The following is a 26,269-nucleotide window of genomic DNA, read 5'->3' on the forward strand; positions in this document are numbered from 1 at the left end:
CCAGCTCCCTCAGTGGTTCCTCACAGGGTTTGTGTTCCAAGCCCCTCACCAGCCTTACTGCCTCCTCTGGACACGCTCAAGAGTCTCAATGTCCTTCCCAAACTGAGGGCCCAGACCTGGACACAGAACTCAAGGTGCAGCCTCACCCGTGCCAAGTACAGGGGGAGAATGACCTCCCTGGTGCTGCTGGCCACACTGTTCCTGACGCAGGCCAGGATGTCCTTGGCCTTCTTGGCCACCGGGGCACATTGCTGACTCATGTCCAGGTGGTTGTTAACCAGTACCCCCAGGTCCCTTTCCCCTGGGCACTGTCCAGCCACACCATCCCCAGCCTATACCATTGCAGGGGGTTACTGTGGCCACAAAGCAGGACTCAGCATTTGGACTTATTAAACTTCATATTATTGGACTCTGCCCATCCATCCAACCGTTCCAGGTCTCTCTACAGAGTCCTATACCTTTCAAAGATCAACACACACTCCCAGCTTAGAGTCATCTGCAAATTTAGTGATGAAAGGCTCAATACTCTCATCTATGTCATCAATAAAAATATTGAACAGGACTGGCACAGACCCCTGAGGGACACCACTGGTGTCTGGCCACCAGCTGGATGCAGCACCATTCACCACAACTCTCTGGGCCCGGCCATCCAGGCAGTCTGAACTCAGCACAGAGTGCTCCTACCCAAGCTGTGGGCTGCCAGCTTTTCCAGGAGTGGGAGACAGTGTCAAAGGCCTTGCTGAAGTCCAGGTACACAACATCCACAGCCCTTCCTGCATCCACCAGGCAGTCACCTGGCCATAAAAGGAGACCAGGTTGGTCAAATACAACCTACCCTTCAACCCAGGCTGGCTGGGTCTGATACCCTGGCCATCCTATAAGAGCTGCATGATCACACTCAATATAAACTGCTCCATCACCTTACCAGCTACTGAGGTCAGGCCAACTGATCTATAATTACCAGGATCCTCCTTCCCGCCCTTTTTATGAATAGGCATCACATTGGCCAGCTTCCAGTCATCTAGAACCTTTGTGGAATTCTTCTATAATAATGAACCACTACAAGTATTATTGTCAATAACCAAGTACTCTGAGTAAGCAAAATATTCAGACTGACTTCTTGGTAGCATTATTTAAAAGGTTACATTAAATTATCGGCTAAAAACAACTTTGATATCAGTACTTACCATCCTCTGAGAATGTGAACTGTAGCAACGAAGGAATAAGAAAAGACAGCGCACTCTTTGAATGATTAATTTTTCTACAGCGCTGGCTAAACCAGCCTGCTTCAGCCTACAATTTAAAACAAATACAGCATTGAAAGAAAAAGCAAAACAAAACCGAACTAGGAGCAATATTAAAAGTCATTCAAAGTAAAGTAAAGATCTAACTGCAAACTTTAATTTAATTGAACAAGTATGTGTTATTCAATGGAAAGAAAACAGAGATCATTAAAACGAAAATTTTGCATTAAAAAACGTGTGCAGATAATGCAATTTGAATTTTTAAAGTTGACCAAAACTGCACTGCTATTCCCCTCATAAACACTTCTTCTTCAAAGAAAATGCATCTACCCTAAGCTGCTGTGCAACCAAGACATGCAACACAATTACAGAAGAAAAGAGACCGCAAACTTGACATGTTTTACAACTATTATTGCTGAGATCCCACAATGGCGAAACAATGAAAAAAGCCTGTGTGTAAAAACAACAGTCACCTGGTATGCTACTTCATATAAGCAGCCATCTTTTCCTGCCAGGAAGATCCTGCCGTTATCAGTGGATGTGATTGCCAGGATGTAGGTGTTGTCAGTAGGGAGCGAATACAGAGGATCTGGTAGCAGCTGCGTTCCTCCAGACATGCTGTCATTGAGTGATCCAGCACCTTCAGTAAACAAAAAGAACATAAATCCTCTTTGGTTTTTAAGCTGTTTTAATAAATACTACAGGTCTATGATAAGAAATATTGCAGAAACCAGAAAAAATTACCGAAAATTTCATAGTTATGAAAATATTCTCTAACAGCTTTTGTCCAATGTGAACTGCAGAGTAATAAATCCATTCTATGCAGATTTCAAGGAAGGAAACACAATGTTTTTCATTTCTATAGACTGTTCTCTCCTCTAAATCACACCAAGTCCAAAACACAGGTTTCTACTTGTTTTCTCTTTCATATTGACACATTATTAAAAAAAAAAAAAGTAGTATGGTTCTCTCACTTCTCTCACTTTCGCCAAACAATTTTTTCTCTCAGTATATATATTACAAAAACATGCTATCAGGTTCTCAATTTTTGTGGTTGGAATACAAATGCCAACAAAGTTAACAAACTCTATTCACAGTTTCAAGATTCATGTACCTATCTTCTCTCCTGCTCCAACATGCTGTTTATTTAACAGGAGCACCCGTTTGAAAAGCTTTTTTTACATTAAATAGGTGAGTAACGAAACTCAATGCTTCTCATGGAGTCCATGATCCACCAAGTGCACACACCATAAAAATTATCTTCCCAGCTTGTAACATGATTTAAACGTTTAAAAATGAGCAAGGCACTTGGCACATGGGGTTTTTTAATTTTTTTGAATGATTACTAATGAAACTGCCATGTGTAAATACACATGGGAATTAACACACTGGGAACAGGGAAGAAGAGAGTATTACCTGATTGTATATTAGAGCAATGAAGCCCTAAAATCACAATATCCACAGGAGTAGCCAGAACAAGTAAGTGTCGTACATGAGGCTGGAAGATACCTAAATAAAAAAAGAAAGTTTTAGTTTCCACCTGCTTCTCTGATCACAATGATGTAAGCAAATAAATCCATTGGAAAGCCACATCAACTGATAAGACTGAACAGTCACATGTTAAGCCTAATGATTTGTGGAATTCTAGAATTAGAAAGGAGTATTAGCCAGCAGCTCAACTTCCACTTCATGAAATACAGGACCTTTACAACAACATTTCTCTTACAAACATGCTTCTTTTAAACTCAACTCATTTGCCAATTCAACTTTGACCTTAATGTTTTCTTAGTAGTAGATACTGAAACAACTGGGAGGGCTAGAAACCAGAATCTCATGGAAATTATCACTTGAATATGTAAATTTACAAACAGTACAAACGTTAAAACATGATGTGGCAAAAAAAATGCAAGCTTATCAGTGAAAATAATTGTTAAACTATACATTATTTTGGCTCATAATTCATTTTTAATGTTTCTAAAATCAAAACAAACCCATATAGTCTGTGTGTACATATATATATACATACAAACCACAGATTTACACATAACATAGAATCATTAAGGCTGGGAAAGACCTCCAGGACCACTGAATCCAACCTTGAGACTGTATACTACACCATGTCAACTAAACCATAAGCACCAAGTGCCACATCCATGCATTAAATACATATGCATGTTAATATCTATTCATAGATATTAACTATAAAAAAAAACCATATTCTGGCTTTTATATTACCCTACACTGCATTATTTGTATAAAATACAAATGCATATATACATAAAGACTGAAAAAATACACAGCAGGTTCAGTATTGTCCAATTCTAATCTCTTCATAATATTCCTTACCTGCCTTTGGCTTTACAAGGCCCACTGCAAGAATAGTTTCACTGAGGCCATCAAAATAAGCCAGATCTCCTCTGTCAATAAATACACAAAAAACTGCATGAATTTTGTCATTTAACATCACATAATAACAAAGTAAAAAAAACCCAATGTATATTTAAAAATTATTAATGCCTTTGCAACACTCTGAAGCCATCTTTCACTTCCAGTGAAAGCAGGTCATTTGAGATCCTTGAAGCTCCTACAGTTGATTTTCAAAGCAAATCCAACTGCAGCATTTTGTGGTTTTGGATTTAGTTAATTCATACAGTCTACTCTGAATTACACAATGAAGCATTTGCAATACTGATTAACATCAAGAGAAGGAAATCTCATGAGATTTTTTTCCCCATGAAAATTATCTGATGCAAAAATTCCCAGCTTCTTCCCCACTATCTACCACTAACACCATGCAGTGCTGTTTTCTTTGAGGAATGTATTTCATACACTCTGACACAAAGAACTTTGGTTTTTTTCTTAGGAAATGCAACAATATGTACAAAGCAATTCTTACTACGCAAATGCCTATTATGTGGGCAAATAAAGACGCAAACATGCAAACTATAAACTGATCAATGCCATTTCAAAATGTACTGAACTTATTTTCACTTTTATGCATCCATAAAATAAGCAAGGATGCCCTATTACTTACCATTGTAGCAATGACTTGTCACTGCACATGCATCTCAGTACTTACTAAATCTACCTATAAAAGTTAGGCAATTAGAGGGATTTTTATCTACTTTTTCAGCACAAGCAAAGCCCTTGCATAAGAAGAGCAGTAACTTTAGGATATTAGAGATATCTGACCCAAAGCAAATACATTTTCCTTTCTCTCACCTGTGGATGATTTGGCAGCAATATTACTAACTCTTACAGATCATTATACGCTTACTATTCAAAAGTTTCAGTAATGCCTAAAAGGAATTAAGATCAGTTAAACTGAACAGCAAACCTCCATGCTTCCAGTAAACAATCTCCCATTGCTCCAGTTGCTTACTTCTGGTATAATACCAACAGAACAACATCAGAATGCATTCTCTACATACCCATCCTCATAGTTCCACATAAAGATGTCACTGTCAATGGTCAGCCAAGCTCTGCTTATCTCTGGAAATACTCCCATCATACAATTGCACTGCATATCTGAAGCACTGCTGATGTAAGGATTAAATGCATTTGGGGTAGCAACGGCAAAATCCTCTTCAAAGCATTTAAAAAAAAATTAAAATATAGTATTGCACAAACTGTATACTTCTATTCTTCATTTAGAAACCAATTCCACCAACAACTCTACACAAATGCACCTTGTTACCATTTAAAGTGCTATTAAGAGAACCCAAACAGCATTGAAGTTTTTGCTGGGAGTCTGACAAAAAGATTGGGGATGAAAAATATGGAGGAAAGCTGTTTCTAATATTACTTCTTACACAACATAGGACATTTGATTACATAAGGATACGTCCAAACTGCTCCACGAGCTCTGGTGGAAGTGGGACTCGGCGGACTGAGCTGATTTCTGGAAGATTGGGTATTGACAGCAAACCTGGTCCTTGTAAGGGATAATCCATATCTGACATGCCAGATACAGTAGGGCTACCTACAAGAAAGAACAAAACAAAAAAACCCAAAATAAAATGCCTTGATGCTGCAGAGACTTTAAACATGTAAGTATCACTACTTACAAGATACACATGGACAGAGGTTTTTGTATGAGCAAAATCACAAACAATAAATCTAAGTCTCAAATGAGATAAGAGCAAACAGATTTGCAAACTCTTATAATAACTCACCTGGACTCCAGCCTACTCTTTACCCCCTTTTTTCTGTGATACCCTGCAGTGCTTTATTCATTGTATGGCCAGACATTCACATGAACAAGCCAGAAGCATATTCCTTCACCTGCCTGTACTCGCAGGACCGACTTAAAACACCTACATACGTTCACTGTTTTATGTGCTGTGTATCCACGACGCTGCCAGAGCAGCTACACTGTGGCCATGCCATCACTGCACAGCAGAACGCAGATGCTCTTTGTTTAAATCCAGCCACCTCTGCATATATACGACTAGAATGCCTCTTCGGAGCCCACTCTGCCAGCCAGTCAGCACTATGAAGAAGGAAATGCTGCCTCCACGTGTTAAGGTGAACAAAACGAATTTTTGGTGGGAGGAAGTACATCTTATACTGCAAGCGTGACACAAAGCTGCAGACAAAAAAGAAAGTCAAGCTTAAGAGAGCTTTCCAGGCTGCGTGCAACTTAGGCATGGTGGTGGGCACATGGCTATCGTAGGAGCATTCTGCACGGGACTTTCCAACAGGAAGAATGGAAAATTAGAGCCGTTTCCGTGACCTTTTAGAGGGACAGAAGGCACCTGAAGCCCAGCCGTCCTGGCCTCCTCACATCCACAACTCTCCCCCGCGCACTGAAGCGGACACCGCACGGCCCCACCCCACCCCCCGACCGAGACGCCTCCTCACACCCGGCCCCAGTCCCCGAGCGTGTCCAGCCGTGCCATGCCGGCCGAGGCCACCCCGCGGCGGGGCCCGGGGCCACAGAGACCCTGGGCGGGCGCTCCCCACTCACCTGGCGCCGGCACCGCCAGCAGCTCCGACAAGTCCGGGTAGCAGCGGTCGTCCTGGATCTGCCGATCGATGATGCGGCCGGCGATCTCCAGCGCCTCCTGCGCAGCAGGCGCGGCCGGGCTCGTGGCGGCTGGCATCGCAAAGGAGGCGACAGCGGCGACACACGAACGGCGGCGACACGGCGATGGCGGGGCCGCGCTCTCGCGCCGCTCCACCGCTCGCCCAATCCCGGCAGGCCCCGCGCGCCAGGCCGCTTCCGGCGGCGGGAAACGGGGAGCGGGAGCGGGAGCGGAAGGGAAGGGAAGGGAAGGGAAGGGAAGGGAAGGGAAGGGAAGGGAAGGGAAGGGAAGGGAAGGGAAGGGAAGGGAAGGGAAGGGAAGGGAAGGGAAGGGAAGGGAAGGGAAGGGAAGGGAAGGGAAGGGAAGGGAAGGGAAGGGAAGGGAAGGGAAGGGAAGGGAAGGGAAGGGAAGGGAAGGAAAGGGACAGGCGGCGGGCAGCGCCTCGAGGAGGGGAGGTGGTCGCTGCCAGAGAGGATCAGCGGAAGAGGCGACCAAGAGGAGACCTCATCAATGTGCTTAAATATCTAAAGAGGGGGAAGGGGTGCCAGGCTCGGCTCGGTGGTGTTGAGCAAGAGGGGAAGAAACTATGGTCAGAAACTGATGAACAGGAAGTTCCACCTGAACATGAGGAAGAACTTCTTTATTGTGCAGTGCCCAAGCACTGGAACAGATTGCCCAGGGAGGCTGTGGCATCTCCCTCACTGGCGATACCCCATTTGTTTGGACACTATCCTGTGCCATGTGCTCTGGGATGGCCCTGCTTAAGCAGGGAGGCCGGACCAGATGACCCACAGTGGTCTCTCCAACCTGACCCATCACAGCTGTGATATGCTCGAACAGGCTGGCTGGGGCTGTGTGCATCACCGGCCTCCTCAGGGCCACTTGAGGTGTAGTCTGCTCTGCAGCTCCTCAAAGGTACAGGGTGGCCCCAAGAAGAGCAGTGGGAGGCAGCTCCTGTCCCTTAAGGTGGCCCTGGGCAGCTCCCTGCCTGCTCTGCAGGCACAAGAGCTCTGGTTGGGCCCCTGTGACAGCCCATCAAAGACAGGGTCGAGAATCACACATATATCACATATATGCTGGATCAATCAGAGGTTGGACCTGTCGGTCTCAAGAGATCTTTTCCAATATAAATAATTCAGTGGTTATTTGCTGCCAGCCTGATGGGGTAGTGTGAAATGGCAGTATAGCTCAGATTGATATAGACATGCAGATTTGGAAAGAAAATCCAAGAGAGATGAGCAGCTCCTGAAGAAGGTTCAGCAGACAATAATAGCAGTAGTAGTAGTATACTATTACTATTATATTAATTATTCTCACACAAGAAAATTTTTAAAAATCATGTATATAATTTAGATATGTAAGATATATGTTAACAATTATATATACTAATAGAATATAATATTTATTATTTATGAATCTTATAAATAAATATTTTATCAATAAAATATTTTATTTCTAAAAATTTATAATTTCTATATTATTTATAAATAAAAATGTTTATATTATTTATTAGAATTTATATTACTAATGTGAATGAATAAATAATAGAATAAAATAATGATAGTATTATAATATTAGGGATCTGGAACATCTCTTTTACAAGGAAAGCCTGTGAGAATGGGGCCTGTCTCAGTCTGGAGCAGACTGAGAGGGGATTTTATTCATGTATATAAATAACTCAAAAGCAAGTGCCAAGAGGACAGTGCCAGATTATTTTCAGTGATGCCCAGTGATAGGATGAGGTGCCATAAACTAAAACACAAGAAATTCTAGCTCAACATGAGAATGAACTTCTTTGCATTGAGGGTGGCAGAGCATGAGAACAGAATGCCAGGGAGGTTGTGGAGTCTCCCTGTCTGGAGACATTCAAACCCTATCTGAATATGTTCCCATGTAGCCTGCTTCAGGTGACCCTGCCTTGGCAAAGGGCTTGGACTAGAAGACCTCAAGAGGTCCCTCCCAGCCCTAACAATCCTGTGATTTTGTGATTTTGTGTGCATTGATACAAGCCAAAACCACGCTTACATCAGGCTCCTCCAGACTGGAGCCTCTCAAGATCTGAATACAGGCTTCAGTCAAACTTTGCAATTTTTTTTTTTTTTTGGTTGATCATCTAAGTGGCTGGACAGTAATGATTGTGCAGTTGCATTGTGAACATTGTACATTTGGCTAATCTTTTGTTTTGAGGAAAAGAGAAGACAATCCCAAGGTGAATGGGCTGAACAAAAACCACCAGAACTGAAGTCAGCAAGACTGAGCAGTAACTGGAGGAAAGGTGATTCCAGGAGCTAGTGATCATGTCCCATTAGCCACCTACTCAAAAGAGATGCCAGACTCAACTAGAAGAACAGCACCTGCACTAATAACGAGGAGAAATGAGATATACAACCAGCAAATAGCGGTTTGAATAGTAGTCAATAAATTTATGTAATTTGTAACTGATCAGTGTTGATACCTTTGTTTGTTAAAATGTATAAATAGTGTGAAGCTCTGATTATCAGGTGGCCAGCCTTTTGTGAGTTAACGCTCACGTCCCTACTCTGCACAAGCAAGAATAAAGAAATACAGGAATAGAAATGCCTCACTTCAGTGTGCAAACTGCATACTGGGTAACAAGCCCATGTTCAGGACAACATGGGGACTCCCAAGGCATGCACAGTGCCTCTTTCCAGAGCTGAGGTGTAAAAGCAGAGTAAACAGCCTTTGCATGGCACTGGCCTCATGTAGCTGCTGTTTTTCCAGAATCTGGGGTGACACATCAATGTGACTGTATCAGTTTTTTAATTTAACAAGGCTGAGGTTTTGTTAAGGGATGTGTCTGCTCTGAACAGCATTGGCATTTGCAAAATGTCACAGGATATTTTTGGACTGGGAGAAAATTGGGTTTCCAGAGGGGTTTTGTTTGTGTGATGTTTGCTGCCTAGACTGCACTGACTCTCTGCTCCTCAAATGGTCCAGCATCCATTCTGGAAAGCTTCACTTATGGCAGAGGCACATGGCACAAGAAAGGAAATCCACCCTCAACCTCAGCTTTCCAAATTAAGATTATAAAGTTAAACCTCAAACCCTACAGGGTTTACATCACTGTTGAGGTTTAACCCCCAGCCAACAACCAAGCCCCAAGCAGCTGCTTATTTACTACCCCACTCCCAGGATCAGGGCGAGAATTGGAAGCGTAAAAGCTGGAAAACTTGTGGGTAGAGGTAAAGAGAGTATAATAGGAAAAGCAAAAGCTACACACAAAAACAAAGCAAAGCACGGAATTAAGTCACCACTTCCCATGGGCAGAGAGGTGGTCGGTGATCTCTGGCAGAGCAGGATCCATAATGCATAATGGTTACTTGGGAAGACAAACACCATCACTCCAAATGTTCGCCCCTTCTTCCCCTCAATTTATACTGAGCATGATGTCACATGGTCTGGAATATCTGTTTGGCCAGTTTGAGTCACCTATCCTGGCTGTGTCTCTTCCCAACCTCCTATGCACCCTCAATTTCCCTTCCAGTGTGGCAGTTTGAGAAGCAGAAAAGGCCTTGGCTCTGTACAAGCACTGCCCAGCAACAACAGAAATATCTCTATATTATCATCACAGTGTTCAGCACAAATCCAAAACATAGCCTTGTACTACCCACTGTGAAGATTAACTGTACCCCAGCTGAAACCAGCATAATGGCAAATGAGGAAATTCTCTATCTTCTCGAGATTAAGAAGCTAGTGCCTAGTCACTAGCAGCGCTCAATTTTAGTGACAGTGCTTTTTAATGTTCTTATAAAATGATCTGGTTGCAGGAATTAAGTCTGATTATACTAAACCGGAAGGAGCTGCTGACTCCCTTGATGGTAGAGGAGCCTAACAGAGATTTGGACAGAGACCTGATCAATCACCAATCATCTAAAATCTAACAAGTGCCAGATTCTCCACACGGGAAAGGGAAATTGTGGCTGCACAGGGAAATTGGGGGATGAGAGGCTGGCTTCCATCTCCATTAAAAGCAATTTGAGTTTTTGGGTTGATGTCAAGTCGAATATGAGTCAAGAGTGTGCCACAAGTGACAGCCAAAAGGGCCAACTATGTCATGAAGTGCATCATGCACAGCACCACTGGCCAGTCCAGGAGGTTACTTTCCCATTCTTCACTGTGCTGTGGGGTTGCACACCACATATTGAGTCCTATGTGCAGTTTTGGGCACCTCAATTTAAGGACATCACACTGTTAGAGTGTGTCAGGAGTACGGGGGCCAAGATGATGAAGAGTATTGAGGCCGAGATTTAAGATGCTGAGGTCACTTGGCTTGTTGAGTTTGGGGAAGGTGCAGGGGGAGCCTCAGGCTGTGGACACCTTCCTCATGGGGAGCAGTGGTCGGGGACATGCTGCCCTCCCCCTGGTGACCAGCGGCACGACAGAAAGAGATGGAATTGTTAAAAATAGGTTAGAAACTGTTGTAAAATAGTTGATAATTGTTAAGCATGTACTGTTAGTTTGGTTATTATATTGTAAAAGGGGTTTAAAGGGTAGTTATAAGGAATACGGTACTCAACGTTCCCTATTACACCTTAGTAAAGTGTACCACCACCCCCACCACCCCCCCGCCCCGCCCCCAGCGAAACGAGCCAGCCTGGACAGAACTGTAACGGGCCAATTAAACCTTCATGCAAATGGAAGGATCCAAACAGAAACCAATCCAGAGGGACAAAAAAACACAGGATAAAAAGGGGCATCCGACCCCGGGAAGCTGTGCCGCTCCACCTGGTACATCGGGGACATCGCTGCCCAAGAAGACGCAGCGCCGGCGCTGCAGCATCCTCGACGGAAACGCTCCTGCTCGGCCCTCGCCCCGCTTGCTACGACCTCGCCCAGCCGAAGGACGGGACTGCCGCATGTCCTCCACGGCAGTCGGTATCCGGGGAAAAAGGCCTGAGGCACATGTGAGGCACAGCGGAGCGGGTACGTATCACCCATGCACGGCCGGGGGAGAGCCCGAGGGAACGGGGGGCGAGTGTGTGTGTGTGTGTGTGTGTGTGTGTGTGTGTGTGTATGAGCGTGTTTGAGACGCGACCAGCAGCTCAAGCGGCTCAGAGCCCCGAAGTGAATGAGGAACTCCTACACCAAGATTCTGGCTCTCCGCCAGGAGATCATCTGGGAACGGAGGGAAGAAAAAGAGGGAAGACGGAGTGAGGCGCCCCCCGGCTCTCCTTGTTCCGGCACCCGGGCAGGCCCTGTTAAAGCCTGACAAGGCACTGTTCGCCGGGCGGGTGGGGGCTGTGGAAAAAGGTATTAGTGACCTGCAAAGTAGCCATTGTTCCCCGGGAGGGTGGGGAGCCGTGGTGAAAGAGAGAAACTCACATGCAAATCAGCTTCAGCATCCTGTGCGTGTGGGGCGCTGCGGGGAAGGTTTGAGTGACACGCAGACAGCCTCACAGGTGAACTGATGACAACAGAGGCGTCCAGATTCAAGGCCCTTCCGCACCAACTCTTCCTCCAAACTATCAAGCCACCCCCCCCCCCCCCCCCCACACACACACTTAACACCAGCCTCCGGCTTTTCAAAACCTATCTTTATCCCCTCCAATGATCCCTGCCTCTCCTTTATCTCGTCATGGAATCTCTATGTCATTTTTACCCCATCCAACCACCCCACTCCCTTGTATACATCCACCCCTTGATGCTTTTTCCCCGTCGCCTCCTACCCCCACTAACCTGCAGCTTGCTCAACCTGTAAGTCAGAATAAAACACCTTTCCCTGAGAAAAAAACCTTTGGATATATCCTCCAACCTAACAACTGATCCCTCCCACAATGATAACAAAGAATTAGTGAGTCAGTGAAATGACCCTCCAGATGCTGGCCCTTACTGTAACACCAGATCAAAAAGTGGTGTAAGGCCAGAGGTAAATCCTGACAGGCTGTTTCCCCTGAGGGAAGTTCCACTAGGTGGGGGGTTAGGAGGAATAGTTTTGTAAATGCACCCCTGGCAGCTTCTGAAGTAAGAACATTTAAGAAAGAGATAGTTTAATAGAAGACCCAACTGGCACAGCACAGCAAACAGATCAGTGCCTGGGTCCCAATATATATACCTGGGGGGACCTGCATTCTATTATCAACATCCTCTTCTCCCCAGAGGAGATACGCCTCATAAGATCAGCAGGGATAAAGATCTGGGAGAAGGAGAATCGGACTGGACCCCTGGGTGAGCAAAAACTCCCTGTATTAGGACCTCTCTTCCCTTAACCAGGAAGAGGGCCGGAGAAACATGCAAGACTACAGGACCCTAATTATAAGAGGCATAAAAGAATATGTACCCAAAAGCAGCAATACCAAATTGGCATTTGATGGGAGTCAAGAAAAGGATGAGTCCCCAGGGGCATGGCTAAATCAATTAAAACAAAATTTTCAGCTACATTCCAACATTGATCCTGATGGACCAGAGGGCCAAGTATTACTTAAAGTACAGTTTGTTACCAAAGCTTGGCCTGACATTAGATGGAAACTAGAAAAATTGGCAAGAAAGGGGAAATAATGATCTGTTAAGGGAAGCTCTGAAAATTTCTTTAAGGAGAGATGAGGAGAAGAACAGAACCGAAGCAAAAATTATGGTGGCGGTAGCAAGAGAAAGTGGAGAAATGGGAAGAGGGGAGCCAATGGGGTGGAGGGGGGGGTAGAAAATAGAGGGAAGCTGGGTAAATGGAAAAGACCACCATTAGATGATGTATATTGCTATTACTGCAGTGGAAAAGGGCACATTAAGCGGTCCTATAAAAAATTACAAATGGATGAAGCATTTGAGAGAGAACAGGACACCCTGGAGAAGATTCTGAGAGGGAATGATGATTAGGGGTGTCCGATCTCTACACTCTGGGTGATGAGATCGGACACCAGATAGAGCCCCTGGTAAACTTAGAAATTGGCCCCCAGAGTGAAGAATATGAGTTTCTAGTGGACACAGGTGCTGACTGATCCTGTGTGACAAAGCTCCCTAGAGGGGCTCAGCTAAGCACAAGGATCTGCCAAGTGCAGGGAGCAAAAGGGGAACTGTTCAGAGCCCAGGTTACAGAAAGCATAATTATAAAAGGTAATTCAAAGGAATGCAGCGCTGACTTCCTTTATATCCTGAAACTAGGTTGTAACTTATTGGGGCAGGACCTGCAAGTAAATATGAGAATCGGAGTAGTGCCAAAGGAGGGGAGGGTGGTACCCCAAACAATGTTATTAACTGAATGGGATATGGGAGAAATTAACCCAATAGCCTGGGCAGAAGGGGGAGGGCAAGGGTTGCTAAATATCCCCAAGATAGAAAAGCAGTCAGAAATTCCCCCGTTCGGGTAAAACAATATCTCATCTCCCCTGAAGGCCAGAGAGGACTAACACCTGTGATACAGGGGCTCGTGGAAGAAGGCGCACTAGAACCATGCATGTCACCACATAATACACAAATTCTAGCTGTCAAAAAGCTGATGGAACCTATCAATTGGTGCAGGATTTGAGGGAAATTAACAAACTATTTCCAGATATCCAATAGTATCAAATCAATGTACTCTTCTCAGTCAAATTCCACGGGAACATGCATCGTTCTCCGTAACAGATTTGAAGGATGCTTTCTGGGCCTGTCCATTAGAGGTGGGGAGCAGGAATTGGTTTGCCTTTGAATGGGAAGATCCAGAGTGCAAACATAAACAACAACTTAGGTGGATCCACCTTCCACAGGAATTCACAGAGTCCCCTAACCTATTTGGACGAGCCTTAGAGGATCTTTTAAGGTCCTTTGTACCCGGGGAAGAAATACAAATTCTGCAATATGTGGATGACCTCCTAATATCAGGCAAAGATCAAGAACAGGTCCAACAGGCTGGTATAAGTTTACTAAATTTTCTGAGAGAAAAAGGATTAAAAGTATCAAAGAAAAAACTCCAATTTAAAGAAGAAGAGGTAAAGTACCTAGGGCATCTAATTGGAAAAGGTTACAAAAAGCTCAGTCCTGAAAGAGTTGTGGGGATCCTGTCAATTCCACCACTGAAGACTAAAAGAGATGTAAGAAAGCTATTAGGTCTAATGTATTGTAAATTGTAAATTATGGATTGATCAGTATATTCAAATTGTAGATTTTTTTGTATGAAAAATTATTAAGCACAGAACCTGTAGCCTGGACTCTGGAGGATACCAAATGGTTCCAAGACTTAAAGGCTCAATTAACAAAAGCCCCAGTTTTGAGTCTGCCTAATTTAAGAAAACCATTTGATCTGTTTGTTAATGTTAATGAAGGGATAGCATATAGAGTAATAACTCAAGATTGGGGGAAGCAGGAAGCCAGTGGCTTATCTGTCAAAATTATTGGATCCAGTTGCAAGAGGGTGGCCAGCCTGTATTCAAGCTGTGGCAGCCACAGCTACCTTATTAGAAGATACTCTAAAGCTTACATTCAATGGGAGGATTCAAGTACACACACCCACGACTTGAGGATAGTGTTAAGCTGAAAAGCTCCTCAGTGGCTAACAGACAGCTGAATCCTGAGGTATGAAATAACCCTAATGAATATTGAGAATTTAGAGATTGTCACCTCAAAATGTTTAAATCCTACTCAATTCTTAACCAGGGAACCAATGGGAAATTTAGACCATAATTGTAGAGCTAATTGAGATAGAAACAAAAGTAAGAGAAGACCTAGAGGAAGACCTCTTACCATATGGAAGGGCCCTGTATATAGATGGATCCTCTCAAATTGTAGTGGGAAAAAGGGCATCAGGATATGCCATTATTGAAGCAGGGGAAATCAAAGAAAAAGGAAAATTACCCTCGAATTGGTCTGTATGAAGTTATGAGATATATGCCCTAAAGAGAGGTTTAGATTTATTAGTAGACAATATAGGGACAATCTACAGGGATTCTCAATACGCCTTTGGGATAGCTCATACCTTTGGAAAAATCTGGCAAGAGAGGAGATGCCTTACTCAAAGGGGAAAAGTCTGGCACATGAAGGTCTGATCAGGGAAGTACTTGAATCTCTCAGAGGACCAAAAGAAATTACCATAGTCCATATTAAAGGCCACCAAAAAGGGAATACCCTGAAATCCAAGGAAACAAATTAGCAGACCTGCCAGCCAAAGAAGCAGCCTTAGGGATGGGGGACCCAGTCATAGTCCTAAGGGTAATAAAAGATCAGGGAAAAATAAAGAAAGAGGGGGTACCAATTTTCAATAACAAGGAGCTAAAAGAAATAGAGAAAATGGGAGGGGTAAAAAAAGAGGATGGAAAGTGGTGGACCCCAGATGGACAACAAGTATTCAACTGAATAATAACTGGAAAAGTGAGGAAGAGATACACCAAATAACTTACTGGGGAACACAAGGAATATGTGATCATTTCCTGAAATATTACATGGGAATGGGAATATGAAATAGCCAGATCCCTCACAGAAGAATGTTTAACTTGCCAAAAGTCAACAAAAAGGTGTTGCAAAAAGCCACTCTGGGAGGGAGGAAATTAGCCATAAGACCTTTCCAGAGTATTCAGGTTGATTTTACTGAATTAACTCCAGCTCAAGGATATAAATACCTATTGGTCGTAGTTTACTATCAAACACACTGGTTTGAAGCATTCCCCACGAGAAGGGAGACAGCCCAAACTGTGAAAAAGTTCTCTTGGAAAGAATTATTCTGAGATATGGGCTAGTAAATATTATTGATTCAGATTGTGGCCCCCACTTTACATCCAGTGTTCTGCAACAGGTCATCAGGGCCCTGGGAATAAAGTGGGAGTTACACACCCCTTGGCACCCTCAGAGTTCTGGGACAGTTGAGAGGGTGAATCAAACCTTGGAGAATATCTTAACAAAATTGGTCTTAGAAACCCAATGGAATTGGGTCAAATGTTTACCACTAGAGAACGAGACCCAGAACAGATCTAGAGGTCTCTCCTTACGAAATGTTGTTTGGGCTGCCTTTCTTGCTTACCCTATACAGTATTGGGGAACATCTAGAGGCAGGAACAGTGCAAAAATACATAGAAACAGTAACAACAACCAAAGAAGAACTAAGGAAAAAGGGCTACCTCCCCCAAGCGTTCTCATGGAACTGTAAAATACATGGACTCCCTTGTTTGAAGAATCCAATTGGTGGGACAACTTGTTTGCCTGGAACGCTAAATGGTGGAAGAAATTGGCCTTTTTTGTGGTGTGTGTGCACTAGCAAGTGTAATATTACTACCATGTGCAATTCCATGTCTAGTCTGGATAGTAACCAGCATTGTCCAAAGCAGCATCGTGCTACAAGGTAATATAGACAGGAAAAATGGCAAAAAAGTAATGTTAATAAAAGAAGAGAGTGATCAGAATGCCAGAAATATGCTTGAACAGTGCAAGAAACTGAGGAAAGTAGAAGTTGAGTTAAAAATAGGTTAGAAGCTATTGTAAAATAGTTAGTAATTGTTAAGCATGTACTGCTAGTTTGGTTATTATATTGTAAAAGGGGTTTAAAGGGTAGTTATAAGGAGTACGGTACTCAAGGTACTCTATTACACCTAAGTAAAGTGCACCACCATCCCCCCTGCCCCCCGCAGCGAAACGAGCCAGCCTGGACAGAACTGTAATGAGCCAATCAAGCGCCTTAAACCTTCATGCAAATGAAAGGATCCAAACAGAAACCAATCCAGAGGGACAAACAAACAAACAAACAAAACCCAAAAAACCAAACAACCAAACAACAACACAACAACAAAAACCAGGATAAAAAGGGGCATCTGACCCAGGGAAGCTGTGCCGCTCCACCTGGTACATCGGGGACATCGCTGCCCAAGAAGACGCAGCGCCGGCGCTGCAGCATCCTCGAAGGGACCGCCCCTGCTCGGCCCTCGGGCCCTCTTGCTTTAGGCCTTATTATTATAATAAATGCTGAAATCACTTTTAGTACCGGGAGTCTGGTCCCATTTTCAACAGAATGAAGCTCTGCCAAGGGAAATTCAGGTTGGACATCAGGAAAAGTCTCACCCTCTGAGAGGGTGGTCGGTCCCTGGAAAGGGCTTCACGGGGAATAATTTGTCAGGGCACCAGAGCTCAAGAAGCATCTGCACAACACGCGCAGAAACGTTTTGTGCAGCGCTGCGAGGAGCACGAATTCCGACTCCCGGGCGCTGTCGCTCTCCTTCGGTAGGAAGGAAGCTCGACTGTCCCCGCCCGGCCGCTTCCTGCCGGCGCTATTGTGGATCCGGGGCAGGCGTAGCATGGAGCCGGCGGCCGAGGGCGGTGAGGGACGGGGACGCCGGGGCTGAGGCGGGCCCAGCTCACCCGCGGACCCCGCTCACCCCCGTGGTTTCTTCTCCCCTCTCGTTGCAGATGCAGAGATGCTGGGGACACCCGACCCGGAGCTGGCGTCCACCATGGGCTTCTCCGGCTTCGGTACGTGGCGATGCGGCCGGGGTGGCCGGGGCTGGCTGGCCGAGCGGGGGAGAAGCCGTGGGGCCTGTCAGCCCCAGCTGGGCTTCTGTTCCAGTCTCTGTTTGCTTCATTTCCAGGGAAGAAGGCTCGGACTTTCGACCTCGAAGCCATGTTTGAGCAAACGAGAAGAACTGCAGTGGAGAGGAGCAGGAAAGTCCTGGGTAAGAAGTGCGAGTGTCGTTGGCTCTTGCATTTTAAAACATTTTATTTTAAATTTTGATTTGCTCCCTCAAGGAGATGTTTGAAGTGTCTCGAACTGGCTGCGTAGAAAAAGAAACCAGAAACGCAGTTTTGTTCGAGGAAGGCAGCCCTGAACATCTTGGGACTCGATGTTAAAGTTACTAATTTGCTGATGTTGTCTGAGGGTGTTAGAGCAGTGTGCATGTGCAAAGCTCCTGTTGTGGGGCATAGGTTGCAGATACAGGAAAAACACACAAACTTTTTCGTTTTTTCTTTTCCTTAGCTGTGTATTTATTTTGGAAGAAAAATTGGTATAGACAGCTTTAATGTAGAGACTGCAGAGTAGTGAAGAAATGTGTGTCTAAGACTAAGGAGCAGGTTGTATAGCAGCCCACAAATGTGTTGCTTCACAAATGTGCCTTCTGCTGGGCACTTCTGGGAGTGGGCATGTCTTGAGGGTGCTGTTTCAGGAGTGGGAGATGGAGAAAATGGTATCATTTGCTGCCTGTAATCAAGCGAACGTCTGTTCAAACAAGGTCCTTGAGAGCAGTCACGCATATTCTACAAATCCCTTTGTCAACCTAGTTATTCATGCTTTCTCCTTCCCCTTGGCCAGTTTTTGGAGCATGTATGCCTTTTGTTTTATTGTGATGCCATGTTCTTTATTGCTCTGATTCTCTACAGAACCAGATCCGACCTCTTTGAGGCTTGTTGACTTTTTGGACTTTATGACACTGTGAAATTCAGATATATAAGGGATTCCAAAATACATTTCAGACTTTTTTTTTTTTGTGTTGACTGAGTCTGAACACAGCAATGTATGTCCATGTTGGAAACATTTTTATTAAAATGTTTATTAACATTTTGTGACTTGTTCAGGTTGAGCTCTTTCCTTATGAAGAGCTGTTTATTTACTTAATATGTATCTTTAATAGGGAAAGTTAGTAAGTGATTGCAAAAATACAGTGTTTTTAAGTCAAGATATCTTGACCTCTATCTTGAGTATGTCCTCTCCCTTACCTTGCAGTAGACCACATCCCAGCCCATCCCCACGTTTCTAGGCTTATACCCATAAAAGAAACACACAGCATTTTGTTTTTTATAAAGTTGGTAATTTTGCCAAAAATTATAAAGTTTGTATGTAATTTAGTTGTTTAACTTAGAAACAAATTTTAGTATTGAGACTATAGCAATCAAGAATATATATGTGTTGTGGGAGTGGCTTAATGTGAGCACCTATTTCCTGATTTTTTTTGAGATACACTTCTGCTTTTCAGCTTTTTGGAATGACTATGATAACATTTGGATATGTCAACCCCACTACCTGATTTGTGGAGCTGAGATCAAAATATCTTTCCTGCTTCTGTATCTTGCAGCTGTTTGTGTTTCTCTTCAGTGGAAAGTGTTTCCTAGCTTTGCTGAAAAAATGTTTTACTTTTTTGTTTATTTAACAGAGATGAAACACAATGTTTCTTATGTAATACGAGATGGAAGTTTTTGTTTGCTTTGATTTTATTGCAGTGTTTCATAGGGATCCTTTTTCAATGAGTGCAGTAAGAATCAACTATTAATGTAAGCAACACTTTGTGTGCTTAAGTTATTTAAAATTCACCTATTTACACATCTGTATACTTTAACTGCACTATGTTGATGTTTTCATAGCACAACACTGTGCTATGAAAACATCAACATTTCTTTAAAGTGATCGTACCGTTTCAGTATAATGTTGAAAATAATTGAAATATTGGCATCCTTATATGATGAATTTATGTTTGATAACATGTACGAATGAACAACAGGGAGGTGTTTACATTGTCCTTTGGATGTTTTGTTGAGTGACCATTGCAGTAGCAATGGAAATTTAATATAAATGAAAAAGTATCTTAAATCCTTTAATTGCTGTTACCTTTTCAAGTATTTCATCTAGGTGTGGAAAAAAACTGTCTTATTGTCATTAGCAAGCCAGTAATTTTAGTAATTTATTTGTTATTTGATAATTTATTATTTTTGTGGTCAGAGGCCCGTGAAAGAGAAAAAGAAGACCAGACTGAAAAGGAGTTTAGAATTCCATATGCTGCCTCATCAGTTTCAGCATCCAGGGCAACAAGACCTGGGTCCGCATTAACTGAAAGGTAATTAGATACGGTGGGAGATTCCATGCAGCAGCTTTCTTATCTCAGGAGGGTGTTGACTTGTTTTGATGACTATCATTTAGCTTCTATGAATGGGTCTTGTTATCTTAAGTATTTCAGTGGGAATGCTGATTTTAAACTTTTAAAAAAATTCTTTTTTAAAGATATGTTAATATTTGCAAATATTGACATTATGTAAATTTAAGAGGCAATTTTTCTGCTTCCTCCTTGATCATACTTTTCTGCATACTTTTTTAAAAATAAGAACAATGTTGTTTTTAAAAATAAGTTCTGCATACTTTTTTAAAAATAAGAACAATGTTGTTATCCACGTATTTTTCAAAAATATTAGGGCAAATACAGTGACAACATGTGATGACTTTATTAGCAGCTATTATGCCTACCTGTAGATAGAATATTCTTGTTCACACCTGATGAAAAAGAAGGCAAAGTAGGTGGATAGCCTCCCTCTGTGTGCAGATTTTATGGAGTAATGATGAGGTAGAGAAAGCTTTTTTTTTAACTTCAGTCTGAAGTTTTATTCTTAAACTTTTGTCTGTTACTGTCAAGCAATATATTCAATGGATTTTGCAGTTTAGATTCTGAAATTCTGGGAAATCAGAAGTAGCTGAGGGCAATGGGGAGCACATAACTCCATTGTCTGGCAGGGCTGGCAGACATGAATATGTTGTACATTTTTAGGTTCCTGTATCTATGGAAGTTTAACAACCCATGCAAGACTCTAGTAGGCCTCTATATGTGCATTTTAGAGGCTGATATGTGGTAGGTTATTATATGAGCCTATATGTGGTAGGTTATTATAGACAAACCTGTAGAGTTTCAGACTGAACAAATTTTTATTAGAAAATTTTGGTTTTGCTTGTTGGTCTTTGGAAAACCCGGACACTCTCAATAAGGTACTTGATTGCACAATATACTACTACTTTGTGTATCCTATGTATGTCTTGTGCTTAAGGAAGAATATTCTGTACTTCCATTTGGTTCTGATGATCTTATATACCCGTTTGATGACATAATGAAGAATTTAAATGTAGCATGATTGTGTATTGTAAATGGTGACTAAAATATACATAAGCAATTTAAACAAGTTATAAGATGGAGAGTGGTCAGGTAATACAGAGGCTTTCTATAATTATCTCATTCTCCTAATTAACTTGACAAGAGAGACATCCAGAGCCTTAATATAAAGGAAGATAACAAGTACGTTTCAGTATGCTGAGTTATTAGGTAGGCTCTGATAACTTAACAGAGCTCTGCTCATAGTAAATTTTCTTTGTTTTTGTTTTTTACTAAGCATTAAGAAGGAAAGGCTTATCTTATAAAGCTCTCCTGGAAGTTTTATATTTCCATGTAAGAAAAGGATATGTAGCTTAGTTCTTAAAAGTAAAAACATGAAACTAGAAAGACATGCAATTATGACTCAGTCTTAATTCAGAGCAACAATCCTGCAACTGTCAATTTTAGTCTGAAATACAGGATTTTCTAATTCTTTTTATAACAAAGATCTTTGTTACTATATATTGATCTAATATGCCTAGCATCTGTTATTCTCTGATAATGTCAACACTTTATTGAATTTTAAATTGTTTTAATTATTGGAGTTTTTCTTAAATTATCAGAGTAGCCCTTATACTAATTTTTCAGTTGTTAAAAAGTCGCTCCAAAATGATGTGAAATACACCTAATGATTATTTTTTCTCCTGAACTATTGTCTAATTTAAAGACCTAGAGAAATGTTTACAATAGCTGTGGTACATAATTTAGTAAACATTTCTGTAGAGAAATGTTTACAATAGCTATGGTACATAATTTATGTGTAGGTACAATTACACCTTGAGAAGTGAAAGAATCTGTTAGTATATGAAAAGGAAAAACCTGAGAAAATTGAGTGATGTGCAGAGAATGAACACATGGGGGGGTTATGCCCACATACTTGCACAACTCCCGGGATTTTTTTGTTATTGCTCTTCTCGGTGTGCATCCAAGGTAGATGGGTGTTTGGTCCGGCTGCATTGGTGTGTTCTTATGTTTGTATCCCAGTCAGGACAGAGGATACCTGTAGCTGTTGCTGGAGTATTTGGCTCTCCCTGCTGTGCTTGGAGTGTGGTGAAAAATTGCACTGCAGCTCTGGCCACATCACACGCAGAATGGCTGTGCTGCCCCTCAGAATACTGAAATGTTTGATTTGATCAATTTCCTTCCCAGCAAATGAGAGAATTATAAAGGTAATTAGAAAGGAAGGTAGATAATGTGTGACCATGGTCACAAGGGTTGTCAGGTAAAGTAAGAGATGAGAATGTTGACTCTATGATTAGAAGGTTTGATTTATTATTTTATGATATATATATATTACATTATGACTATACTAAAAAGAAATTGAAAGGAAAGGTTTTCTCAGAAGCTCACTAAGCTAAGAATAGACTAGAAAAGAATGATAGCAAAGGCAGCTCTCTCGGACTCTGTCCGAGATAGCTCAGTCTTTGATTGGCCATTAATTATAAACATTTAAGATGGGCTAATCACAGGTGGACTTGTGCATTCTACAGCAGCAGATAACCATTGTTTACATTCTGTCTCTGAAGCCTCTTAGCTTCTCAGAAGGAAAAATCCTAAAGAAAGGATTTTTAGTGAAAAGATGTCTGCGACAATACTGTTCTTGGTTGTCTGAAAATTTGGGACTCAAGGATTGGAATGGCTTCCTTGAATCATTATGTTGTATACATCCTTATCACTGGCACAGTTTCTATTTAGTTTCATTCCAAAAGTAATTAAATAGTTTGGCTTTTGGGAAAAAGATGTGTTATTTGCTAGTGTAGGAATGCATATTAACTTTCAAAATACAACTCTTTTGCATTTAGTATTAGGGAGTTAGTTTTGAGGATAGCTTGAAGAACTTTGAAGATCCCAGTCTATGCCTCACATGCTGGAAAACCTTCCCTTTGGTAAAAGGGTATCAATTGCCCTATTATTGTAGAGTAAGAGAAGCTCTTTATGTTTGTGTTGGATTTGTTAGGTAGTCATATTCTGATCTTGGTCTTTAAATTAGACAAGCTATCAGGCATACAAAGCCTGCTCTTCACTGTAACATCTGATGACCTAAGTCATGTTGGTTTTAGTTTATTCTCTTTTCTTCCTGAAGCACAGTTTCAATTGCTTGTCCAACAAAATTTTTTCCTGTGCAATTTAGTACCTGCTTGTACAGCTGTATAGGTCAGAGTCAATTTTCTTAATCTTTTGTTATGTTCCTAAACTTTTGTGATTTTTATTATAGTCTTAAAGTGATAACCTAAACTAAAAAAAAAACCCAAACAAAACAATACCACTGAGTTTAAAAAAGAAACAGGAAAAGAAGACTATTTTTTTCAGCCTGCTCACTTAAAAATTCTGAAAATATAAGCTCCCAAACGAAGTCCTGAAAGTTGAGCTTCTGTCTCTTAATAGTCCTTCTGCCCGTTCGAGTGCGTGGCTTGGGAACTGCCAGCAGAGGGAGCGCTGCTATTTTGAATAAACTACAGAACAACTCAGCTTTTCAGAAATTTCCATATGCCAAAATAATGTGTTTGCAGAACCGATCTGGGCAACAGCAGAATGGTAATTTAATGTAACTTTGATGATGGTGGGCCTACATGCTGTTAATAAAAGTTAGTGTGCGTTTTACTGCTAATTTTGGTGTCTACTGATTTATGAGAGTGCTCAACATCTTTTATTTGAAAATTACAGTGGAAGTGACAATGTTCTTCAAATAGTAAGGTTTTAAATTTTTCTTGCAGAGAGGCAGTGTGTAGTGAAAGTGAGGACAACTCAAATGAGGCGTTAAGTGGTCCTTCTATGCAATCCCAGAGTTCTGCTAAAGGTCCAGCTGAGGATAGTGATGATGATGATGATGATGATGATGATGATGAAGAGGATGATGAAGAATTCATTGGGCCACCACTTCCCCCTGGGTTCAAGGATAGTGATGACGACAATGACAATGATGATACAGAGGAGGAAGATAATGTAAGTATTTTGTTTCTCTTTGATGTTTTAATCCTTTGAGTGGGCTCTGATTTGTATAAGGGCTATTCCTTTTTGATGGAATTCCCAGGTGATGTATGACTTGTTCAAAATGCAGGTTTTCTGTTTTTCTTGCACTTTTTCTGTTTTTCTAATGATAATTCATCATAATTTAAAAATATCAGGATTTAAAACAAAAATACACATGTGAGTCTCAAGGGTAATTCAACATCAATTAGTGTATATTGTTTACTTTTTGTTTTCATGTGTTTTCTTTATGAAAGAACTAGAGAAATAAATATTTAATACAGTTATTTTAAATGGTTTATTTCCTAAAACGTATGTTGAATTTTATACGAGAAAGAGGAGGCAGAGGTGGGCTTGAATCTAGGGAGAGCAGTTGTGCTAAAACTGTTTTTAGGAAATTAAGTCTGGTGACTGAGGGCTTGTTGGTTGGTTTTGTTTACTTGTGTTTATTTTGGTTTGCTTTTTTCTAAATAAGTGCCTGACCAAGACAACACCTAACAGCCTAACTTTGGTATCACAGATATTCAGTTAAACAGCCTTCCTCTCTTTAGTGAAAAGGCATCTGGATCTAGCACTGATGAGGTTTAGTGGCTTAAGGGGTACAGTGGTAGTGCTGGGTTGGACCGAATGATCTTAAAGGTCTCTTCCAACCTTGATTATTTGATGATTTTGTGAAAAGATTAAAGTTTTGATGTTTGTTCTTCAAAACTGCCTGGATCGAATATTTTGTGGCATTGGGTTTGGTATGATGGTTTCCATGTGTAACAGCAATGATAGAAGTCCTGTGAAAACAGCCTTACTTATTGCTGTATTGAACCATCTGATAACAGAAAAAGACCTGTATGTCCTGTTACACAAATGTAAACCAAACTAAAAAACTCTGAATTTCCAGGGGTCCCAAAATTTTCCTATTGATTTTTCTCTTGTTTTTACTCGGGATTCAGTTTGTTTTTTCTTTTTTGTAACATCTCTTACCTTGCATGTTTTGAACTTATATTTTTAAAGTTTAGAGAACTCATTTTAAATGCTTGAGAGGAGCTTTTTAAGCCATGACATAACTAATTTTTAGACTAAGCCTAAACTTATGTGATGACAAAGTTTTCTTTTTGGTTTTTTCTTTACCTATAGGGGGTAGGTGGTGGGAAATCTTGGTGTCTTAGGTATTTATATCTCTTTGTCTGATTCGCTTTATTCACTGTTGCATATGGATTCCTATAATTATCAGAATGTACATTTTTGTCCCGTATCTCCTGTCATCTTATCTGTACCCCACAGATGACTTGTTCTGTCTCAGGGAACCACAAAGAGATAAATCTGGAATTTTCTTTGAGAATGGCATAAGCCCTAAGTTTACTCACTGTTGATCTGTGTCAGGAATTCTCTTAACTTCTGCTGTTAGGGCACTGTGGAGTCAGTCTGTGTTCCTGAGGGCATGATAAGACTCAGTAGGTTTCAGTTGCTATGGGTCACATTATATTAAAATCACTGTTTCTTTGCTGCCAACTTCTCCAAAGGCAAAACAATTTGCAGAAACAGCTGACTTTACCCTGTCTTTCTCAGTAATCACTGTGCTGATTGGCTGTTTTAATTTCTAACAAGATACTAGTATTTATTTTTTATTCATACATATTTGAATAATGCTACAACTGGCTTGATGAAGGGAAGTTACTGGTGACCAGAGTTAAAAGACCCTAATGAAAAGTTTCAGACAGAAAGGTAACTTGCAGTCTGGTGTGATTTAAGTTTGTCTGAACTTAAGACAATAGTTACAAAGCAGTCTAGAATAGATTTGGTTGAGAATAAGCAGAGCAGCAGAAATATGAGACTTGTGGGTTTTCAGTCTAAACAGTTAATTTATAACTGGGGAGATTTTGTGTCAGTGTGAATGCCAGAGGCCTTTGGGGTCTAGAGCCTTCCCTTACTGCTGCTCATGAACTGTTATTTTCTTTCCTGTGAAGGGAATCAGGAAGCAGCTGTGCTTTCCTGGTTTCCTGTTGATCGATTGGTGATCACAGTATGATCCTGCAAGCCCCAAGGAAGGCAGGTGTTGCAGTTATGAGAATTCTGTGATTCCTCTCTCTTGCTTGTACATAGCTGGTGATTGGTATGCATGGGTGCAGAACTGAGACAGAAGAAACTGAAAGCTCAGTATTTTTTTCCCAGATATAGTGTGAGACTCTCTCTTTTATTATCATATTTTGCTGCTGAAGTAATTTTTTGA

At 41.7% G+C, this 26,269-nt stretch overlaps 2 protein-coding genes across 3 annotated transcripts in view; one reads left to right on the forward strand and one right to left on the reverse strand.

Annotated features, from left to right (window-relative positions):
* The window catches only part of NUP155 (nucleoporin 155), a 30,151-nt gene extending 23,850 nt beyond the window's left edge, over positions 1-6,301 (reverse strand). For both annotated transcript variants that reach the window (XM_066568871.1, XM_066568870.1), the window contains exons 1-7: positions 6,214-6,301; positions 5,089-5,226; positions 4,676-4,772; positions 3,591-3,661; positions 2,661-2,753; positions 1,718-1,884; positions 1,188-1,293 (exon numbers count right to left, since the gene is read on the reverse strand). In XM_066568871.1, coding sequence (XP_066424968.1) covers positions 1,188-1,293; positions 1,718-1,884; positions 2,661-2,753; positions 3,591-3,661; positions 4,676-4,772; positions 5,089-5,206 — 652 coding nt within the window. In that variant the 5' untranslated portion in view covers positions 5,207-5,226; positions 6,214-6,301. The remainder of the gene's footprint in view (positions 1-1,187; positions 1,294-1,717; positions 1,885-2,660; positions 2,754-3,590; positions 3,662-4,675; positions 4,773-5,088; positions 5,227-6,213) is intronic.
* An 11,158-nt stretch (positions 6,302-17,459) lies between these two features.
* The window catches only part of WDR70 (WD repeat domain 70), a 126,582-nt gene continuing 117,772 nt past the window's right edge, over positions 17,460-26,269 (forward strand). Inside the window, exons 1-5 of the mRNA XM_066568864.1 lie at positions 17,460-17,500; positions 17,591-17,653; positions 17,770-17,853; positions 19,890-20,004; positions 23,796-24,024. Coding sequence (XP_066424961.1) covers positions 17,479-17,500; positions 17,591-17,653; positions 17,770-17,853; positions 19,890-20,004; positions 23,796-24,024 — 513 coding nt within the window. The 5' untranslated portion in view covers positions 17,460-17,478. The remainder of the gene's footprint in view (positions 17,501-17,590; positions 17,654-17,769; positions 17,854-19,889; positions 20,005-23,795; positions 24,025-26,269) is intronic.

This window comes from Molothrus aeneus, chromosome Z (assembly GCF_037042795.1).
Source record: "Molothrus aeneus isolate 106 chromosome Z, BPBGC_Maene_1.0, whole genome shotgun sequence".
In the NCBI taxonomy this organism is placed as follows: Eukaryota; Metazoa; Chordata; class Aves; order Passeriformes; family Icteridae; genus Molothrus; species Molothrus aeneus.